We start from the raw sequence: 20,483 nt of genomic DNA on the forward strand, positions 1-20,483 counted from the left end.
ACCAGAGGAACGTCTTAGATGCACGGACATTTCCTGTTGCAGCCTTTGATGAAGAGAGCCTGCTCTCTAGTAATGAAATTCATAAAAGCTAAACCCATCATTACTGAGCTAGAGGCATGCAAGAGTTTAATTTGGTTAATGCACTTTTTATTCATTATGGGTTCTTTATGAAAGACACCCAGCCTCACTTGCGGAGTGCATTGCTTAATTACCCATGCTTCTCTTAAAAAGGGAGGGGGGAGGGAGGGGAGAGAGAGAGAGAGGAAGAGGGAGGGGGAGGGGGGGAGAGAGAGAGAGAGAGAGAGAGAGAGAATTTAAGTTGTCCATCAATACTCCATGCAGGGAAGAACTATGATCGATTGATGTAGTGAGTAATGCACAGTTAGAATGTCAAAGGAAGTTAGCATCATGCTGTTGCATTAGAAAGACTTAAAGAGTATATATTAAGCGAGACAATCAAACTCATTTCAACACTCTCTACATTCTCCCTCTCTTCCTATTGATTTGTGTGCTGGGTTCTGTACAAGGGACAGGGCTAAGGCAGCGTAAATCTATTGGCTGAGTGTGGAGAAGCATTTCCCAGGCCCTGGGACTCAACTCCTCTGTTACGCACAAGAGAGAGGAGAGAGGAGGAGATAAACAAACAGGCAAATAGCGATGCAGACAATCTCTGCTCCACCTACTCCAGGTAGATAGTTCTGTTCTTGAATTCAAAGAAAAAAGCACCCAGGCCCTGGACCGCTGGAGGTAGTATGGAAGAGCTCAGCAGAAAAGGTCTTGCCATTTAAATGAAGAAGAAAACCTACTCAAAGGACGTAACGGCTGCAAAACCACCCTCATAAAATGAACAAGATGTTTAAGTCTAATCTTGATATGTCCCATCATCAGCCAGGAGCAAGACAAGAGCCTTGACGAATGAAGGCAAATACATGTCTCCCTGTCCCAGAATAGTGTTGCAGGCTCCAATCTGGTCACCGGGACCAGAGGTTTTTCTTCCAAGCTTTTGGTCTCGTGCTGGAGCCCATCCTTGTAATTTGTCAACCTCTGGTCCCGGTGATCGATTCAGATTGGATCCTGTGAGAGCTTTTTCTTGAAACATTTCAAAAGGACAAATTGAATAAGTAAATGAACTTCAGCACAGAGGTTGGCATTAGTAGAACCTGCCCAATGGAGGACCAAGCAATGAATAAAAGGTTGAGCTATCCAGGAGCCTGGATAGCTCAACAGACAGAGCTCTGTAATTTAACACCAGCTGTCTGCAATTAAAGTAAGATCGAATCTCGCCAGGCTCAAGGTTGACTCAGCCTTCCATCCTTTCTAAGGTAGGTGAAATGAGGACCCAGTTTGTGGGGGCAATAAACTGACTTTGTATAAAATACACAAAAGTATGAAGGCTATTGCTTAACACATTGTAAGCCACCCTGAGTCTCCGGAGAAGGGCGGCATATAAATCAAATTAAAAAAAAAAGAGAGAGAGAGAGCTGGAGCACATCAAAGAGACAGAGAGAAGGAAAAAAAAGAATCCTTCCCTCCCTCCCTTTCTTCTTTTGGCTGCCTCTGGATGTCTGCACACCCACAAAGCTAACCTTGGACATGTGTCCAAGTCACAATGAGACTGATGGAACTCTTCCTAAGTAAAGGGGGCTTGTGATTTCCAACAAGAGCTGCATTGAAGTTGGAAGCTCCGAGGGAGCTGGAGGATTCCCATCTTTTACCCCGAGCTCACCCAACTTTTCCTAGCAAGTATCAAATTGTCTTGAAGGCCTGGAAGTAAAAACCAGGCAGCATAAGTGGGACTCGGAAGACCTTCTCCTTAAGTTTCTTTGCTTTTGTGTATTTTCTAAACAGGGATGGATTTTCGTGGTTGATCAACAAGCTCTCCAAAGTGAACCAACTGGCTAGCTTTGCCTCACCCAGGGAAAGGAAGCAGCCACACCCACCAGTCAGGCAGGGACAGGCGGCTTCTTGAAGAAGATGGACCACTGGCCTCCTGAGGATGAAGATGGTTGCTGCTCCTAGACAGACTTGATTTCAGGGGCTTCATGAACGACTCCCCCATTTTAGCCATGCCCTGATCAAGGGAACTTAAAAAGCTGCTGCCACTTTATGCCAAAATATAGAATAATTGTTGGAAGGGAGCTTGGAGGTCTTCTAGTCCAACCCCCTGCCCAGGCAGGAAACCCTACATCACTTCAGACAAATGGTTATCCAACATCTTCTTAAAAACTTCCAGTGTTGGAGCATTTACTACTTCTGCAGGCAACCTGTTCCACTGATTAATGGTTCTAACTGTCAGGAAATTTCTCCTTAGTTCTAAGTTGCTTTTCTCCTTGATTAGTTTCCACCCATTGCTTCTTGTTCTATCCTCAGGTATTCCTACAGTATTGCTACGGTAGCAATGCAGAAATTGGGAACAACTGTGAGATCTTGTACTTCCAATCTGGCCCTCTGGATATTCTGCCCGCAAAGCTCACCTGGATCAAAACTGAACCAGGTGAGAGGACATCAGGCAGTCCAAAGACGGGAGCAGAGAAGAGGGGAAGGGATTCATTTCATAGACAAACCCCAAGCCTCTTTCGACAGGGAACTCGAGAGAAACGTGATCGGAATCCTTGGGCGGATTCCAGTAAAATGGTTGCTAGGGGGAAGACAGGGGACAGTCAATTAAGAAAAGTGTCAACCGCAACAAGCAAATAAATAAATAAATAAATATTCAACCTAGCAACTAAACTGTAAATCTTCCTCCAACTTAAGACATCACTCATGGAGAAGGTGAAGGATAAGATGGGGTCCTTCTCACCACTCTTTTCTAATGCCGACAGCGACTTGCTATCTCTTCGCTAATCTCCCAAATAAAGAGAGAAAATTAAATCAATAGCTCTCCTCCCATTTGGGGGCCTGCATTTTTGTAAGCTCGTCTGTCTCTGTGGGTGCGTTTGCGTATGTGTACGTATCTACGTGGGCCCATTTAGAACTAAATCAGGGGGGTGGGGTGTCAAACCAGGGGTGAAATCCACTTACCTTCGCTACCAGTTTGCAAATGGGAGTGCGCTTGCACATGACACCTTTGTGCATGTGCAGAGTGTCAAAAACGGGACGTGATGACATCCAGGAGGGTGGACGGAGCTTCCCGTCACCAGCGCTACCAGTTCAGCCGAGGTGGATAGAACTGGTTGCATTTCACTGCTGGGTCAAACTCAAGGCCCGTGGGACATATCTGACCCATGGGGTGCTTGAATCTGGCCTGCAGGGCCACCCTGGAAACACCGAAGGACTGGCCTGCAGTGCCTCTGCCAGCGAAAACGGAGCTCGGGAGGGCTGCTGGCAGAAGGTTGCATGAGTCCGTCGCAGCCTCCCGAGCTCCGTCTTCACTGGCGGAGGCACCATGGGCCACTACAGGCGCCCCCAAGACGAGTGATGTCAAGTTGGCCACGCCCACCCGGCCCCCAAGATCAAACACAACCGTGATTCAGCCCTCAATTAAATTGAGTTTGACACCCCTGATCTAAATTGATGGAGGGGGAAAGGTTCCACGTGCGTACTCTTATTTTTCACTCCAAAATCAGGAGAGAAAGATAACAAATGAAAAAAAATTGCTTTGACAATATTACCTGGAGAGGCTGACCTGTTCTGCTGCCCCTATAATCCTCTCCACAACCTCCAAGCGCCCCTCCCCCTTCCTTTGGTTGACAGGTCTTCTGCTGTCCTGCTTAAGCCACACTTCTAAACCCACCGAACAGAAACCGCGAGAAAGGTCACCCCACCTCCCCACCGTCTCCTGAACAAACCCAGACCCACCGAGGACTCGAATCATTCACACTCCCGGGTTTATTTAAGCAGCTCCAGTAAATCCCAGCCTTTCCATTTGTTTCCCCCTCCAATAAAAGGGAAAAAGAAGCCCAGGGTGTTAGGTAGGGAAGCTGTAAGGAAAAATAGTTAACCTACACGAAACAAATACTCAGCTACCACTTTTTGGACTAAAAATAGAGAGCTGAGTGATCCTGCAAGGTTTACAACGGATTCTTCGGGGTTTTTACTATGGAATCTGACAAAAACAAAAAGACAAAAATAGCCACTTAGCTATTTATAGATCAAGGCATTTCTACGAATAATTTCAATAAATAAAAACCACCGTTCAGCAAATTAAAGAAAACAACAGGAACAGAGCAAAGGGGAAGATAGAAAAGGAAACCGTGTCAATCAAAACGGAAGCCAGGGTGCCTTCCAAAAATCTTGAATGAACTATGTAACTAGGTAATCAAGAAGATGTTGCCCAAAGGTTTTCCTCAAATTATGGGGGGACTTTTCAAAAAAGCGATTACCCCTCTGACCAGGAATTTACCACAGTTTTCAATTCAAGGGCCACACTTAATCCCTCAGTGAAATCTCTTGAGACAAAACAAAACAAACAAACAAAAAAAAAAAAACAGGTGGAGAAGATAAAAAGCAAGCCCACAAATATTGACCTTATATTTAAGCAAATAAATACACCTTGGATCCTTCACTTTCCCTGTTCACTTTTTCCCTTCTATCGCAGTAAAGCCACCAGTTTAGGAGGGGCTCCTCGCCAGCTCCTGTTCAAAAGCATGCAAGTGTGAGTAGATCAATAGGTACCACTTCAGTAGGAAGGTAAGAGCGTTCCGTGTGCCTTCGGCGTATAGCTATGCTGGGCACATGACCACGGAAATGTCTTCGGACAACACTGTCTCTCTCAGCCAAGAAACGGAGATGAGCACCCTGCCCTAGAATAGGACACAACTGGACAGGGAAACCTTTACCTTACCTTCCCAAATATTTCAGGTTTGTCTGGTTCAAAAGCACCAACCCTCACCCTCTCTGAACAATAGAAAAAGAACAGAATGGCACATACACTTTCTTCACATAATTTGGCATGCCCATACTGTTAACTGCTCCTGCCCAACTAACTAACAGTTCGAAAGCCTGCAAATGCAAGTAGATAAATAGGTACCACTTGAGATTTGGGCTGTGTATCTTCAGAGAGGCCACGAGAGAGAGAGAGAGAGGTGGCCAAAGTGGGGGTGGGGGGAGCAAGGCCACCAAATGTGGGGGAGCTTGGGACAAAGAGAGGTTAAGGTGTCCCTGTGGTTTGCTTAGAGGCAAAAACAACCATTCTTGCTTTGGGCCTTCGTCATAACCCACAGCTGGGGGGGCGGTGGCGGCAGAGAAGAACTCGTGGGCAGGAAGCCTCGATTCCCGGCTCAGCTTCGCTGCCTGCTTTCCTAACAGTCCCTGTTTGGTGTTAGGATTTTCCTCTTGGTTACCTGACCCACAAATCAAAGCTGCCAAAAGCAAAGAGCAGAAGGATAAACACCCACGGATCAGCGCTGTGACATCCCCGCCACGGAAGGATTGTCACAACATTTGCCCATCCAGATGTGATGAGCGACAACGCTGGGCCAGAAGGCCCAGAGCAGCAATTATCTGTGGTGGGTTTTTTTTTCCAGTTCTGCAGTTTCTGCCCATTAATGGAGCATTGCTGGGCATGGAGCCCCAGGAGACCCCCGGGAGGGAAACCCTAAGCCTCTCAAGGAGGGCGGGGAGAGGAGAGAGAGAGAGAGAGAGCATGCAGAGGGAACATCAAAAGCCCCGGCAAATAATGGCTGAACAGGGCTTCGTATGAATGCTTGGGTCAATAAAACGGAACTTATATCAATGTTTCATCGTCTCTGAGCGGAATTTTTTAAAAAAAAATAAAAATCACAAGGTCTCTAAAATGTGCTTTTCAAAGCCCAGCAGGTTTTCATGTCTCCTGTTCAAGGCTGGAACTGTGGTTTAATGCCAATATATAATAATTGTAAAGAATTATTAAGACGTTTACCCCCTCCTCTGTGTACCTCCGGGCTAAATCAAAGCCCGCAACACCACCATATAAAATTGCTCCTTGACATCCGTGAGGCCAGGAGGATTCAAGCAGAGGAGGTAAAATATGAGAGCGTAAGATGGGAGTTGAGCAGTCTATAAAATCCCTGGCATAGCAAACTTTCATGAACAGACACTGCCAAAGTTTGAGCCTCTATACTTTATGCATTCATGTTTGAAGTTTTAAAAAAGCCGTAATCTTAAAGAGAGGTTCTTACTGCCAGAAGGAAACATTAGGATGCCTGGAGTCAGCAGCCATTTATGTCAGCTTTAAACTTCAGCAGAGGTTAACAAAGCTCATCGGCAGCTTGTCAAATCTGATCTATCGCAGAATTCTGACTGGCTATAATCAGCCAATGGGTGAGAAGCTGCAGGTGATAAGGATCCGCATTTCTTACCTGCAAATTAAAAGAAAAAGAAACACGGTGAGTCTTTAAGGTTTCTCCGAAGATCTAGGCTGTTATTCTGCCAAAGCATCAGCAAAACTATAAAAAAATATTGCAGGCATTATTATCAGAAGGCAGCCAGACTTTCATAAAATGGAAGGGGAAAAATTGGAGACTCATTAGCTCTTTCTCTCTAATGGGAAGCGACCAGGATTTGGGGAGGACTTTCAACCAGCCAATTTTATAATTAGGTATCTCTCAGCAGTCCTCGGTCCTCGAATAGAGATGCCTGTCGCCATGGCTTTTCGGTAGCATTACCTCCTGTGGCCAAATGCCAACAGTAACAATAGTAATAATACCACGGGAACATTACAAATTCTCTTTGGTTAATGTTTTAATGTCTCGTAATTTGTGATTCTCCTTTCTGGACTGATGGCGTTGTGGAGACGCCAAGCCCTTCTTCCTTCTCTTTTGTCCACCTGGGCACCGAGGTTTTATTAGTTGAGAGTCTCCAACTTATCCTTCATTTTTTTCCCCGCTCTGATTCCGCACACAAAGCTTCCTTGGAAAGGTTCTTCACAGCACAGCCCAACAACCCACAACAACGAGAAGTTCCTGAAGTCAAATCACCCACGTAGATCTCGGCCTGACACGGGCAATGCTTTAAAGCCCATGAAATGGGGGGGCGCGGGGGCTTCGGCATGGCTGGATGCACCCAGTGTTTCCATCCGAAGCTTCCGCTTTCTCGGACAGGCTTTGTCCGAGGGTGGGAAGCTAACGGTGGCCCTAAGAGCCCACTGTTGCTGCAGCCGTTGTGTTACCATAACAGCTGTGTCGCTAATTCCCCACCCGCTTCCATCACGCCAACCCCGGGCTCTGCGTGGAGCTGCCCTGCAGTCATTATTCACCAAGCACTCCCATTAACAAACTGCCCTTAATTACAGAGCTAATTGCAAAATTATTTCATAGTAGCAATTATTCCTCTCGGCTCATCCCCAGCTACTTGAAGTAGGAGAGCACCTACAAAGGTGGCACTGAGCCAAGTCATCAATGACCACAGACCACCTTTAAAGTGGGTCTTCCAGAAAAATATACCAATGACCCCCACTTTCCTTGAGTCAAATTCCTTCCTTCCTTCCTTCCTCCTTCTCTTCTTCTTCCTTCCTTCCCCCTCCCTCCCTTTTTTCTTTCCTTCTTCTTTTTCTTTCTTTTCTTTCCTTTTTTCTCTCTCTTTCTTTCCTTCCTTTTTCTCTTTCTTTCTTTCTTTTTCTTTCTTTCCCATCTCTTCCAGCTGAGGTTCTCAGTTAAAGAGGCACATTTGCAATTGTTTTTTCCCCTCCTGCTAGCAAATGCCTCCATATTTAACATCACTCTTTAGCTTGAGTCTGTCCAGGCAGCTCTGCAGCTGAACAGATTCATTTTGTTTCTCTCAAGAGTGGAATGGCTACTCCTTCTTCCTTTAGGGAGGAATCCTTCACAGTGAGAACTAAAGCCAAGCATTTGAAGAGGGAAGCCTTGGTTCCCACCAAGATGTGGGAACCCACTCCTGTTTCCTGACAATCATACTTCCTCCCTCAACCACCGTAAGAGCCAACCAAATCAGAGCAGACCAATCATTGACCTTCACTTCCCCATACAAAAATGCATCAGTGCTGGTGTGCTCTAAAAATCCTGGTGGGGAGATCTGTTGAGGGGAGAAGGGACACCAAATGGTCATAACTCACCAACTTAGGTTCCAACCTAAGTTGGTACAGATTAGGCCACCTACTTCTATTTTTCTCCGTACCTTTCCATTTACCTACTGCAATCCCCTCAACTTCTGCCATGCCCCAATTTCTACCCCACCACCCTGCATTATTTGAAAGATGTACCCCATGAAGTAGGGCCCTTAGTGCTCAGTTTTAGTGCCGAATCAGACCCACAACCATGTCTGCTAGTTGTGTCCTGCCATGTGCACAATCCCTTTTCCTCTAAGGAAGAGGCAGATCTTCCTAAAGGAAAGCGTTTTAGCTGGGCTGCTCCTCAACCCGCCAACCTCACAGGCCAGGAGAGCTCTTCAACTGCCACAAAGGACAATCCCCAAGTGGGAGCCAGGTGCAAATTCAGCCAGGCTACTTTCAAGGAGGAACACATAGAAATAGCGTAGAAATAACCACGATGGTAGAACACGTGTCAGGGAAGGAGAAAAAAATTAAGTTGCAACCTACAAGCGATCTGAACTTTGCAAAATTCCTAGAATCAAATAAGATGCCATGGAAATTTCCGTAAGAGATTTAACAAGGCCTTTTCTCCTTCCTCCTTGGTCCGGCAAAACCAAGTTTGAGGGCTGCCACCGATTCCCAGAATGAAGTTTACACTAAATGGTTTTGTTCCAGCGTTTCTTCCTGGGCTCAGATTTAATATCAAACTCCCACAAAGAGAGCCACCCCCAAGACAAATGAGGCTCACATGCGCAAGGCAACCACAGTCAGATTAAAAACTCCTCATAGATCAACGTGGAGAGCCAGTAAGTGAGTGTATTTCATTTTGATTATTGCGCATATGGCACTGATGAGAAAAACCGAGGCAGATTAATCTGCGCGCTCATGTGGGGAGAGGCATGTTAGGGGGTCTTTCTTGGAAAAAAAAGAGACATGCGAGATGCTTGGACCATCTGAGCAAGGATTGTGATTTGGGCTGAGGATGCCAACTTCTTCCTTAAGGAAGGTCCATCTGGTGAGACCCTCTTGATGGATTCCATGTAATTTCTCTGCCCAAATGTTTTTATCATTCTCTCTCTTGCAAATATGTTAGCTACGAGAGCAGTTCTGTGAAAAAGGTCTATTCTGAGACTCAAGGGCTTTCCGCAGTCAGAGAAAGCCAATATCATAAGCCATAAATTGACATTTCTCCGTTATTGTCATTTTTTTTCTTTTAAAACAGCCATCATAGTCTAAAGCACCTTGAATATCAAGCTATGAGATCAGAAAGGAAATGCACACTAGAGTAAAGGTTTTTTAAATCAACCAGTGAAAGGAAATGCACAGCTCTGAAAACAGAATTATCCCTGCAATGTTTGATAAATTTAGTTAGCCTTGAGAAGGAGAGAATGAGGCTGGATATACCCTCTTCACCTGGGAGAGGATGCTTCACAGAAGGTTGAGCACTGCTTTCCATCACAATGTCTTTAAAATATAGGAGGGAAACACCAACTGAGCCTTAAGGAAAGCATTGCTAACAGGGGGAACCGTCCAGCCACGGAATCAGCCAAAGACCCAGGGAAGTGGGGGACTGTTCTTCACCAGGAGACTTCAGAGGCTGAACAGCCATCTGTCCAGGAGGCCTTCAATGAATTCCTGCACAGTTCAGAGCAGCGGCCACCAACTGGTGGCCCGTGGACCCACTTGTGGTCCATGAGAAAATGTTGGTGATCCGCAGAAAAAATTATTTGCATTTTTTATGTTGAACTAAATCAGGGGTCCTCAGACTACGCCCCCCGGGCCAGATACGTGCAATGATACGCGCAGAGAGTCTCCCCCTTCGGTATCTTTTTGTGTGGGTCGGAGGGGGCAGAAATTCTGATTTGGGGTCTGCTTCAGCCTCCTGGTAGGGGGCTTTGGGCGAAGGCTGGAGGGAAGCACCACTAGTGGTGAAGAGCTGGAGCGCCTTGTTTCAGTGGGATTGCTTCATGGCCTGGAATTGGCTGACCGTCTCAGCCCGCTGAGCCTCCAGGCGCCGGTACCCTGTCTTGCACTCCCACAGGTCTTCCCTCTGCTTGGAAAGCCTATGCTCCTAGTCCTCAGTGAGGTGCTTCTGCTGAGCCTCCTTCTCGCTCAGATCCAATTTGAACTGAGCCAGCTGTTTTGCCAACTCTTTCTCGTGGTGGCTGCTTAGCTCCAACAACTGCTTCCTGTTGGGGCCCTAAGGAGCCCGGGTGGGGAGGCAAGGAGCAGCTGGCAGGGGAGGGGCAAGGAGAGGCCGAGGCGAGGTGCTCTTTGACGTGAGTGACATTGAGTTGGACACGCCCACCCAACCAGTCAGTAGGCAGATCATATTAGTGGTCCGCAGGATTTAAAATTATGAATGTAGTGGTCCCTGAGGTCTGAAGGGTTGGTGACCCCTGGTTCAGAGGGTTGGGCTCAAAAAGTTAGGTGACCCCCTTCTCCGTGATGCCAGGGCAAGGAAGAAAAGCCCGGGCTACAAGCAATTGGCACAGGACATGCTCTAAATCCCTTCTGTTAAACAATGCCATCCTGAAACAGCCTCCCCGCAGAGGGACCCAACCCTATGAAGCCTTTGACAAGGCACTGAAGCCCTGCCTGATCCCTCGGGGATCTGGGTCGGGGTGGAGATGAGCTCTGGGTGGCTAAGGTACCAAGAGGGTTAGGTTTGGGGGTGCTGCTTATTTTTAATCTTATAACCCACCTGGTGTCCCTCGTGTGAGAAGCTATGCAAATGATACGAATAAGATAAATAAATAAATACCGGTACATGATCCTGGGGAAAAGGGTATATTTGTTTTTTATGAATTACTGTGAGCCGACAAGAATGAGCTAGATGGCCCTATAAGTCCTGGAAGCAAACAAATGAATTTGTCTCAGAACTAGACGGGGCTGGAGGAGGGTGGTGGGTTTTAAGAATGAGCGTTAACCGGCCCCACCCATTCGCTATTTTTCCAAAAATGTTCACCGGTTTTTCTTTTCAAAGCCATGAACCGATTCCCAGGGAAGCAAGCTGTGGGCCAAGCAAATTGCAGGCCGTGTCCATATGCTGCTGACCTCGGACCTGCCTGCTTTCCTTCCTCAATGAAGGATGACAGAGGGGAGGGGTCCCACCAGCAGCCCATCCCACGATATGCTGGAAGCGCAAGGACGTCTGATGGCCCTGAAAGGCCCGTTTTGCCTCCCGCTTCCTGTAGGTGGAAGCAAACGCCTGGCAGAAAAGACGAGGCTACCGAATGCTCTGGCCTGGAGCATTTACACGGGCGCTCTCCTTCCTTTCCCTGCGTTGGCTGACCGAGCCATACCAGAGCACTTCACGTGGGCCAGTAGGCCACGGGAAACCCACCCGGAGCCATTGAAAGAGGCCAGATTTCCAGACTCACCCTGGCAAGTCGAAAAACAGCGGGGTCTTCAAGATGAACACAACACAAGATAAAAGTCCACCCTGTACCTCAGAGTGAGCGATCCCCACTTATGTTTCCTCCTATTGGACATGTGCAGAGTTTCTAAAGGCCTCAGGGGTCATTCTGGGATTCTCTAATCAGCCCGTTTCCAACACCTCAGGCCTCAATAACCTGGGGACAACTGGGGAGAGAGGATACCTCAACATGCTGAAGATAAAGGTTCAAGGTCGGAGAGAAGCTGGCAGGGAGGTGCCAAGGAAGCTTTCTTAACAGGGCAGGGATCGCCAGGAGAAGCAAGCTGTCCCACTCCTGAAGCCAACAGTTCCCGATTCCACTGGCTAATCTAGTGGGATTTTATCAGGGAAAGCAGAAGGAACTCGACGTAGATGAATGGGATAAAAATGCTTTAATTATGATGGACCCAAACAATAGGACTGTTGCCACGTCACACGTTCACTGTGTGCCACTGAAATGCAGGTGAACAGCTGAGTGTGGCACTGACCTGGCTTCGCCCTTGGCAAGCCACTCTTCCCTTCTCCCCAGCAGAAGGGTTCCTGCAACACGATGCATTTCCTTAGTCCTAACTCTGGTAAAAAGAGCTGTAACCATGCCAGGAGCATTGATTGGTTCTCCATCAGTGCATCCCCACCACCAGGCAATCCTCATTTATTTCCATCAATGATCATAACTAGGAATCTACACCAAGACGTTGGAGAAATCCAACTGGGATGGATTACACCCCCCAGTACCTTTTCTCCCCCCCCCAAAAAAACATGCTTCCTTCTGCTCGTTTGACCATGGTAGTCAAGAGGCATCTTTCAGATGGTAGATCTTCCTAAATCATGTCAGGTTTTCTCACCAGCCATAAGTCCCATAAGCAGATATTTAGATCCTACATTCTTTGGGCTGAAAAATGTAATTATCCTACTTTTTAGGATATGCTGCCACGACAAGATGGTTTAAAGGCCTAACAAGTGTGAAAATGTGAGCACCCCAAGATATTAATATGAGTTGTTTACTTTTCCTAGGTGACAAAGACATCAATTTGCCTGAAAACTACCATCTTTCCAGCAATATGTTCTGCATTTTTGTTCTCTCCTCTCGCAAACTAATAACCTAAAATTATTTTCAAAAATAAGTTGAGAAAAAAATGGGGAAGAGGAAAAGATGCACAAAATATTCATTTTTTAAATTAGCCCAATTTTCTGAAACCGAAAAACATTTTCTTGCAGCATTTTCTACTCAAATTATTTAATTTTATATCATCTTCATCAGATCTAAAAACGGAAGGTTTCCTGGCATTGAAGAGAAGCTTTTCTATTCTTTCACACATCTATTTCTTCATTTGGCGTATTTCTAAACACATCAGAATGTCTGTAACGTTTTAGGTACCAATTTAAAAACCAGGAAATATTCCAGAAACATTTTATAGGAAGAAGAAGCCGGACAAAAATAAAAGCAGCATCTTCAACAACATCGCCCACTTCTCCCCATCCAGGGACATCACCTGTTTTTCCAAAGTTGAGTTGCTCCCAAGGCAGTATATTATTTATTACTTTATTTCTTTGTAATTAAATGCTGCTGGAAGAACTCCAAAGAGCTTACATTCAATCAATAAAAGTGACATCGTTTCTGCTTGCAGACTTGAGGTCTACAAAGCACAACACAAAGACAGAAAAGGATGGGAAAGGAGGGGAAAAATGCCAAGTCAGATGCTAATTCTTCAAATTAAATCATCCTTCCCTTGAGGGAATGAGGGTGGAGGGAGGGCAGGCTCTGTTGGAGATGTCTATCTTAGCCAAGCTGAAGGAGCTTGGGTCTCCTCTCTCGTCTCTGTCTGATGAAATAGGGGGGTGGATTTTGAAAACAAAAATGCTGCTCTCGCCTTTTTCTGTTTTTCTGAAATGCTTCACAGGGCTCAGTAAAACTGAATCCAGAAGAAGGTGGCTTCAACAGAAGAACTGCAAGCTGGAAGTGGGGTGGGGTGACAGGAGGCTGGGACCAGAGGAGACCCAGGAGCTGCCTCTCTCTAGCCCTGCAGAGACACAGCTTTTCTACCAGCTCATCTCAGAACAAGGAATCTGCACCGAATTCAGCAAAACAATAAAATATAATAAAATAATCAAGATTAATTGATTCATCCATGCATGTAAAACAATACCCATGCAAGAGTAAACCAGACAACTCCTCTCCCTCAGACTTCTCAGCTCCATCATCAAGCTTGATTATGAACAAAATTGAATTACACAAATATTTCACTAAATAACTTTTTAAGCCTCATTAATATTAATATCAAATCTCCCTCCTTGGCGCTTGGCATTTAAAACCCCATTTAAAAAAAAAAAATCTCTAATTTAAGGCAGACTAATTCCAGCATGAGAATGAGAAAAGGCACTTGCCCAGGCCGACTCCCTCGGTTCCTGGAGAGGCCCACCTTCTGCCTGGGGTCCTCCTGAACATCACTCCAGAAGGAAGAAGCTCAGAAACCAACCTTGGGCTCCTCCCGTGTCCCAGCTCTGAGCTGCGAAGGCCATTCCAGGGGCTCTGAAGAAGACCGGAGCACCTTCCCAACACTGTGACTCTCAATGGAGCTACAGCCAAGATGGGACACTGGAAATGGAGCAGCCAAGGAAGAGAGGTGGGTCTGAAGGGCAGGTAGCTCAGGCTAGGCTGCCCCCATCAGCACAAGTTACTCTAATCTAGTTGCTACCATCTCTTGTGAATTATTTCTTGTTGTGGTGATGGTGGTGCCTATTCTTTGTTGTGGCTGTCTTGAGAAAGGATTTGCCTTTGCAACTAACCTACCCAACGAGAACCTCAATAGTCAACCAACAACTCAAAGATAAACAAGTTGTGGGTTGGGGGAATGAGGAGTGATCTGACAAACAGGGCACTCAACCACCACAAGATCCCTTTCCCTCAAAGGCAACATGTGCGGTGTGGAGAACACACAACAAACAACTGGAAAGTCACCCTTTTCTTTTAGAGAAGACAAAAGCCCACCATTTTCTCCAAGAACTCTTGACCGCGTAAACTAGCTGGTGATGACCTATAAAGCCCTACATGGCTTAGGCCCAGGATATTTGTCGGACCATCTGCAACCAGCAACAGCTCCCCATCGCCCGGTGCGTTCTCACAGGGAGGGCCTACTCAGGGTGCCGTCGGCCAGACAATGTCGGCTGGCGGCCCACAGAGATAGAGCCTTCTCTGTGGGCGCGCCCACTCTTTGGAATCAACTCCCCCTGGGGCTCCGGTTGGCCCCTGACCTTCGCACTTTCCGCTGCGAACTAAAGACATGGCTGTTAAAATCCCCCAGCCTGGACTGATGGGGTTTGATTATTTTAATGAGTTTTAACATACGTTTAATTTGTATTTTAATATGTTTTTATATGGTTTGATTTTAATTGTTGTGAGCCGCCCTGAGTCCTATGGAGATAGGGCAGCATACAAATCAAATCAAATCAAATCAAAATAAATAAATAAATAAATAAATAAATAAATAAATAAATAAATAAATAAATAAATAAAAAAAATAAACTAGCTAGAGAATCTGGGTCAAAGGAGGAACCAAGTGAAGAAGTGGGTTTTATTTTATTTTATTCTTTTACTCAGACGGCAAGGAACAGGCCACTAAACTGTGCCTTATCAGACGTCATCTTGTGACATCGCCAACTCTTAAAAGCTCCAGAGACGTGAAGAGACTCTGCAGGCTCCGAATTCCTTGGAGAATCCAGGCCAGGAAAAGCAACAGCCGCCATTCCAGAGGTCTCCCAACCCAGCTCTCTCTGGCTTTCTAGGGGTATCACCAATTGGGAGTAACAAAAATCTCATTTTTGATTGTTGCTTGTATCCTTACGATTTATATTGATATTGTTTCCTGATTGCTTTTTTGTGACTATCATTGATAGTCCTATGACTATCATTTAAGAGTTGTACCTTAGGATTCCTGACGAATGCATCTTTTCCTTTATGTTCTCCAAAGGCGTATGCACCAAGACAAATTCCTTGTGTGTCCAATCACACTTGGCCAATAAAGAATTCTATTCTATTCTATTCTAAATTCTATCATCAGGTTGGTCCTAGGAATACAATCCAGTGGGACGACTGATCAAGAGAATTAAAACCCAGAAGAAAAGAGGGACATTGAATTAGAGCAGGGGGTAAGGTTAGGGTCAGGGTCAGCTGGGTGGGGAAGTCTGGGAGTTGAAGACCACAAGTCTTAAAGTTGCCAAGGTTGGACACCCCTGAGTTGAGAGAAGAACGAGGCACTCAAGCGGCTTGGTCTCTTTCCCACCATACCACTCACCCCTCCCCAGAAGCTCTGCTAGCTCCCTCCTCCTGGATCTTCATGTGCTTTCAGAGAGTCCTTGAAGAATGATTTCCCCCTCTCCCCCAGTCAATTGGTAACTGTTTTTGCTAGGTATTATGTTATTTATTGAACTGCCATTTCTGTTTATTAGGTAATGGGATTGGAGGTTCATTTTCTACCTGAACATTTTATCCCGTGTATTGCTATTGTAAGCTGTGGTGAGTCCAGAAGGAGTTCTGGCACAAAGATTTCAATAATGTAATATAATTGCAGTCCTGCTACTAAATACCTAAGGACTTCCAACTGTTTCAAGTAGCCAGCGCTCCTTTTTTGATTAACGGGGGCCCCTCCCAATAAAATCTTGGGTTTGAAGGATATTCGCAAGATAAAACTCCTAATATTCCCGGGATTTGTTTGCGGGAGCACTCTTGACATCCTAATAGGACCTCATCTCCCTGGTGCTCTTTCATATGCTGCCCCCCTCCTATGCCTACAACTCCAAGACTTTTAGCTTCGCATGAGATTAATTAGCACACCAGTTGCCTCCCTTTTCAATGCACAGAGAAGCTCTGTTAATGAGCGAGTCTCAGCACTTTGGTGGCCCTTTCTCAAAGAAGGACCAATTACGAACTGTCTTTAGTCTCTTCTCCCCGGTTAGTTTTTGTTCCCCATGAGATGGCCTCTCATAGCCAACACCTGCTCCATGCCAGGCACTTGAATGAACATCCAGAGGGTTCCCTCTCCAGATGGGGTCGGCTGCCTGCAGTTCTCTGTCCCCCTGCATCTCCTGATGCAAGAGTCTTCCCTGTTTCATGGACAGGCCTCCAGGCAGGTGGAAACATCGATGGCCAAGGGAAGCAACGAGGAGGCATTATATATTGCAAATGCACAGAGTTGTGGCTGCCACTCTTGGATCCCACTGGACATAAGACAAGCCAGAGCACACATTAAAGCAAACCAAAGTGGGAAGGAGGCGGAAGGAGAGAGAAGACGAGGACAGCCAGCAGCAAGATGGATGGACCCAAGTTACAGGGACAATGGGGCACCCTGGAAGACCAGGGAGAGAATGTCTACATGGACACTAGGAGCTGGAAACAGTTTGAAGGCACACTGATTATGTGGCATTCTCCATCATGGGAAGATCTATCAAATTTCCATTCAGGATGTAGAGCTTCTTTTTGGTAGATAGTTTGAAGGTGTCAACTGCCATCTCACTCTCGTTTGTGCTTGGATACGTACGGTGATAATCTGCCATGGACTATGGGGAGGATGGATGGGAGAGGGGCTGCTTGGGGGAAAGCAATAGTGACTGCTGCTTGGGGAAAATGAGAGGAGCTGTATCCCCCACCCAAGACTCAGCTTGCTGTATCTCCCCACAACAGTGTTTCAAGGTCAGAAGAAGGTAGCTGCATACCAACCTCTGCTTGAAGTGACCATTCTCAAAACATCTTGCTTGAACCTGATTGGTTGGGTGGGGGCAGTGATGGGAGGCAGCTGAGGAAATTTGAACTTAGCATATTGGGGTGCGATTCTCAGTTCTGGCTATGCGCTATTGCAACGCACTTGACTTCTAATAACACTATAAACCTTTCTCAACAAACGGAACCAAGGATGGTTTCCATTTAGAGGTTTAAGCTGCAGCAGGTGTGACAGAAGGAGACGTTGAGCCTCACAACAAAGGCTCAAGTTTGTAATCATGTGAGCCCACACTTGAATCCTGATAGACTGAAAGGCAACCTGGAGATGGAGCCACAGGAAAGTTCAGTCAGGCACCCAGAAACAAGCCTTTGATAGCTGGTAAAAGTAATTCCACATTCCTCTGACCTGCTGTTTCCTTTCTTCTTTCCTTTTTCAGACAAGGCTCCCTTGCCATCCGGATCAGCCCAGATCCAGGGCTGAATGGGTCCAGATGGGTCAGGAAGCAAGGAGTTCAGCGTTCAATGTAGTGGATAACGCCACATATTGCACATTTTTCAGCTTGATAACGGCACAAAAATGGATGCTGAGGTCCAAAAAGTGGGCTGATTTCCATAACTGCAACCCTCTTGTCGTTTGCCGGAATGATCTGTCCTTGAAGAGAGAATCATTGCCGGATTAAAAGAGAACACCCTGCAATAATGATTCCTGGGGAGTTTATGGCCCAACTAGACATTAAATAACCGTCCTGACCTCCATGCACATTAACTAATCTGGCAATGGAAAGTTACCACGATAGCATTTCAAAAATTGAATTTTACAAGCTGGAGCTGAAATCAGTGCAATTTACATTTGGCTTGTCAGCTTTAAACATTCCGGTACCTAATTCAATGTTCCTCAACAAAAATTTGATGAATTTCAGGAAGAGTTTCGTTTCATACTGATCAGCCAACTCAAAGGAATTATGCCAGTTATTTGTCATGTTTCTCATTCCTAAGATAAATAAAAAACTGAAATAACTTTAACTTACCTTGAGAACTATGGTGACAATGCAACATCTCTGTGAGCAAATTCTATCCTACTCTGGTAAGAGATTACTTTAATCTGATTCCTTAGAAGTCAGTTATTAGATATCCTGAAAAGTCTCTCTAGATGAAGAGATGCATAACATGGTTTTAAGCATGACAACATGATCAAAGCGCACATTATTTTGAAACTACAGGAGTAAAAAAAAATAACTCTTGCGTGGAAACTAAGGCTGGAAAACTCAGATTCTGTTAACTAGATGGAGGACAGGAGGATAACAGCTGAACCCAAAGGGCCTCATTTATTAAAGACAATGGACTAAGGGGAGAAATGACAGGTCTGTTGTAACAAGCATGGCCTCTGAGCAGAGATTAACAACGGAGAGATCTGACGCACAAGATAGCTCTACCGGATAAACAGATTCAAGTCTGCCTGTCCACTCTGACATCTTTTGGACCCAGCACACCCATGCCTGCTTTCTTCAGCTTTCCTCTAAAGCTCTCTGACCACGTGTCTCCACCAAGTCGGCTGGCCAGAGGGAAGACAACTGTTGTCCAGCATCTATAGAGAAGCTCCTCACTAGGCACTTGATTGCATTACCGCCTATCTTTCCTTCAAGGGAGACTGACAGGTCCTGCCTGCGGTCTCAGAAGAGCCCTGGATGGGAATGATGGTCGTGGGAATCTGTATGGTAGAACAGCTACTAAATTTCATAGCAGAAGCTTTTCTTTGGACAAAATAAAGAGCTCCCTAGCTTTCCCTTCATTAGCCCATAAAGCAGAAGAAATGGAATGGTGCAAGGAGACAAGGATGCCAGAGACGATTGCTTTTCCCTGTCTGACCTCTCCGTAGGACAGCTGTAGGCTTGGCTGGAGAACGGTGAACCAATCCCGTTGCCCTGGGGCACTGGACTATCCAGGACGAAGGTGAGAAGGAGAGAGAAGGGAAGGAGAACAGAGCTCGGCTGAAAGCCCTCCTAAAACTTAGGAACTTGGCTGCATTCCAGTAATTACCATGGCAAACCATCATTTAGGCAGTGCCACTTAGATCAAAGAATCCCACAAAAGACACTGGGAGAGTCTAGGATTGCAGGGGGGTGGGAGGCTTGTGGTGTGCTTAAATACCAGGCGTCTTCTGAGGGAGCCTTTGTACCCTTTCCAAAGAGATGGACCAGCTGGCACTCCCCTGCGCCAATTCACTTTAAGATTGTACTATCTCAACCGCTGAGCAAGAGAGAGAGACACTTTAGCAAAGCAGGGAGCCTTTTTTGCAGCTTTAGCCCCGAGAAAGACCTCATCTCCTCCAAGCACACGAAGCTCCCTACTTCGTGTAAAATTAAGTCCAAATAAATACTGTATTGCAATCCCATTAAAAGCCATTCCCCACTTTTTTCCTTGCTCGCCTGAGATTCAAGCCGCCTTGCTCACAATGAAAGAAAGCGTTGAGCATTTTTTAGGAGGAGGAGAAAAAAAAACCCAGCCTAACAACAACAGTATGCATTGGCTGAGTTCCGAAGATAGAATCTTATTTATTAAACTAGGTGGGTTGAAAAGATAAACGGGAGGGGAGCCAGAAGACTCTGCTGAAGTTTAAATAACTTCCCAGTGGGAAGTTTCATGACATGTCCGCAAAAGGAAGCCGAGAGGGAGGGGTGTCCACCTGGATTCCTTGGATGGCATTTGTCCTTCCAAAACGCACCCAAGCTGCAGAGGCTCCCCATCCATCCATCCTTCCATCCTTCCGGAGGCATTTGCCCCAGACAGCTTCAAATGAGGTCCGTTCTCTTCTATTCCCTGCGGTTGCCCTTCTGCAGGGAAAAGCATTGCTGACACCAGCCATCCCCCCACAAACAGACCCCACAAAACACAATGCTGTTTTTCCTATTTTTGGAAACCTCACAATTCTATTAATTCAGCTATGAAATAGTGTAGATTTTTCCATTTTTCTTTGCGGCAGGGGACTCTGTCTGAAATGCATCATTTCCCATTCTTCATAAAGATGGAAAACATTAACCAACTTCGTTAGACATAGGATCAGGCTGATAACCCAAGTGAAATCTGGAGATATTTGAATCACTCCAAAATATTATCTGAAATCAAATGCCTACTGGACCTTGAAGGTTGTGAAAATCCCTATTAACAAACCCCTGTTGCAAATATTAAAGCTACTGTTGTCAAATAACGGAAGGGAGGGGAGGGGAGGGGAGGGGAGGGGAGGGGAGGGGAGGGAGGGAGGGAGGGAGGGAGGAAGGAAGGAAGGAAGGAAGGAAGGAAGGAAGGAAGGAAGGAAGGAAGGAAGGAAGGAAGACAGAAGAGGAGAGATGATTAACTTTTTAAATGGGACCAACAGAGCAGCACTGCTG

At 46.0% G+C, this 20,483-nt stretch overlaps 1 protein-coding gene across 9 annotated transcripts in view; it reads right to left on the reverse strand.

The window, feature by feature from the left end:
* Window positions 1-20,483, reverse strand: part of CADM1 (cell adhesion molecule 1) — a 204,096-nt gene that overhangs the window by 91,638 nt on the left and 91,975 nt on the right. For 2 of the 9 annotated variants that reach the window (XM_034425227.2, XM_034425224.2), the window contains exon 1: window positions 6,099-6,278. The exons of the other annotated variants lie outside the window; for them this stretch is intronic. In XM_034425227.2, the coding sequence (XP_034281118.1) occupies window positions 6,099-6,114 (16 nt within the window). In that variant the 5' untranslated portion in view covers window positions 6,115-6,278. Of the gene's footprint in view, window positions 1-6,098; window positions 6,279-20,483 lie in introns of those variants that run through there. 9 annotated transcript variants of the gene reach the window in all.

The sequence above is a fragment of the Pantherophis guttatus genome, chromosome 9 (genome assembly GCF_059756535.1).
Source record: "Pantherophis guttatus breed Tessera chromosome 9, ASM5975653v1, whole genome shotgun sequence".
NCBI classification, from domain to species: domain Eukaryota; kingdom Metazoa; phylum Chordata; class Lepidosauria; order Squamata; family Colubridae; genus Pantherophis; species Pantherophis guttatus.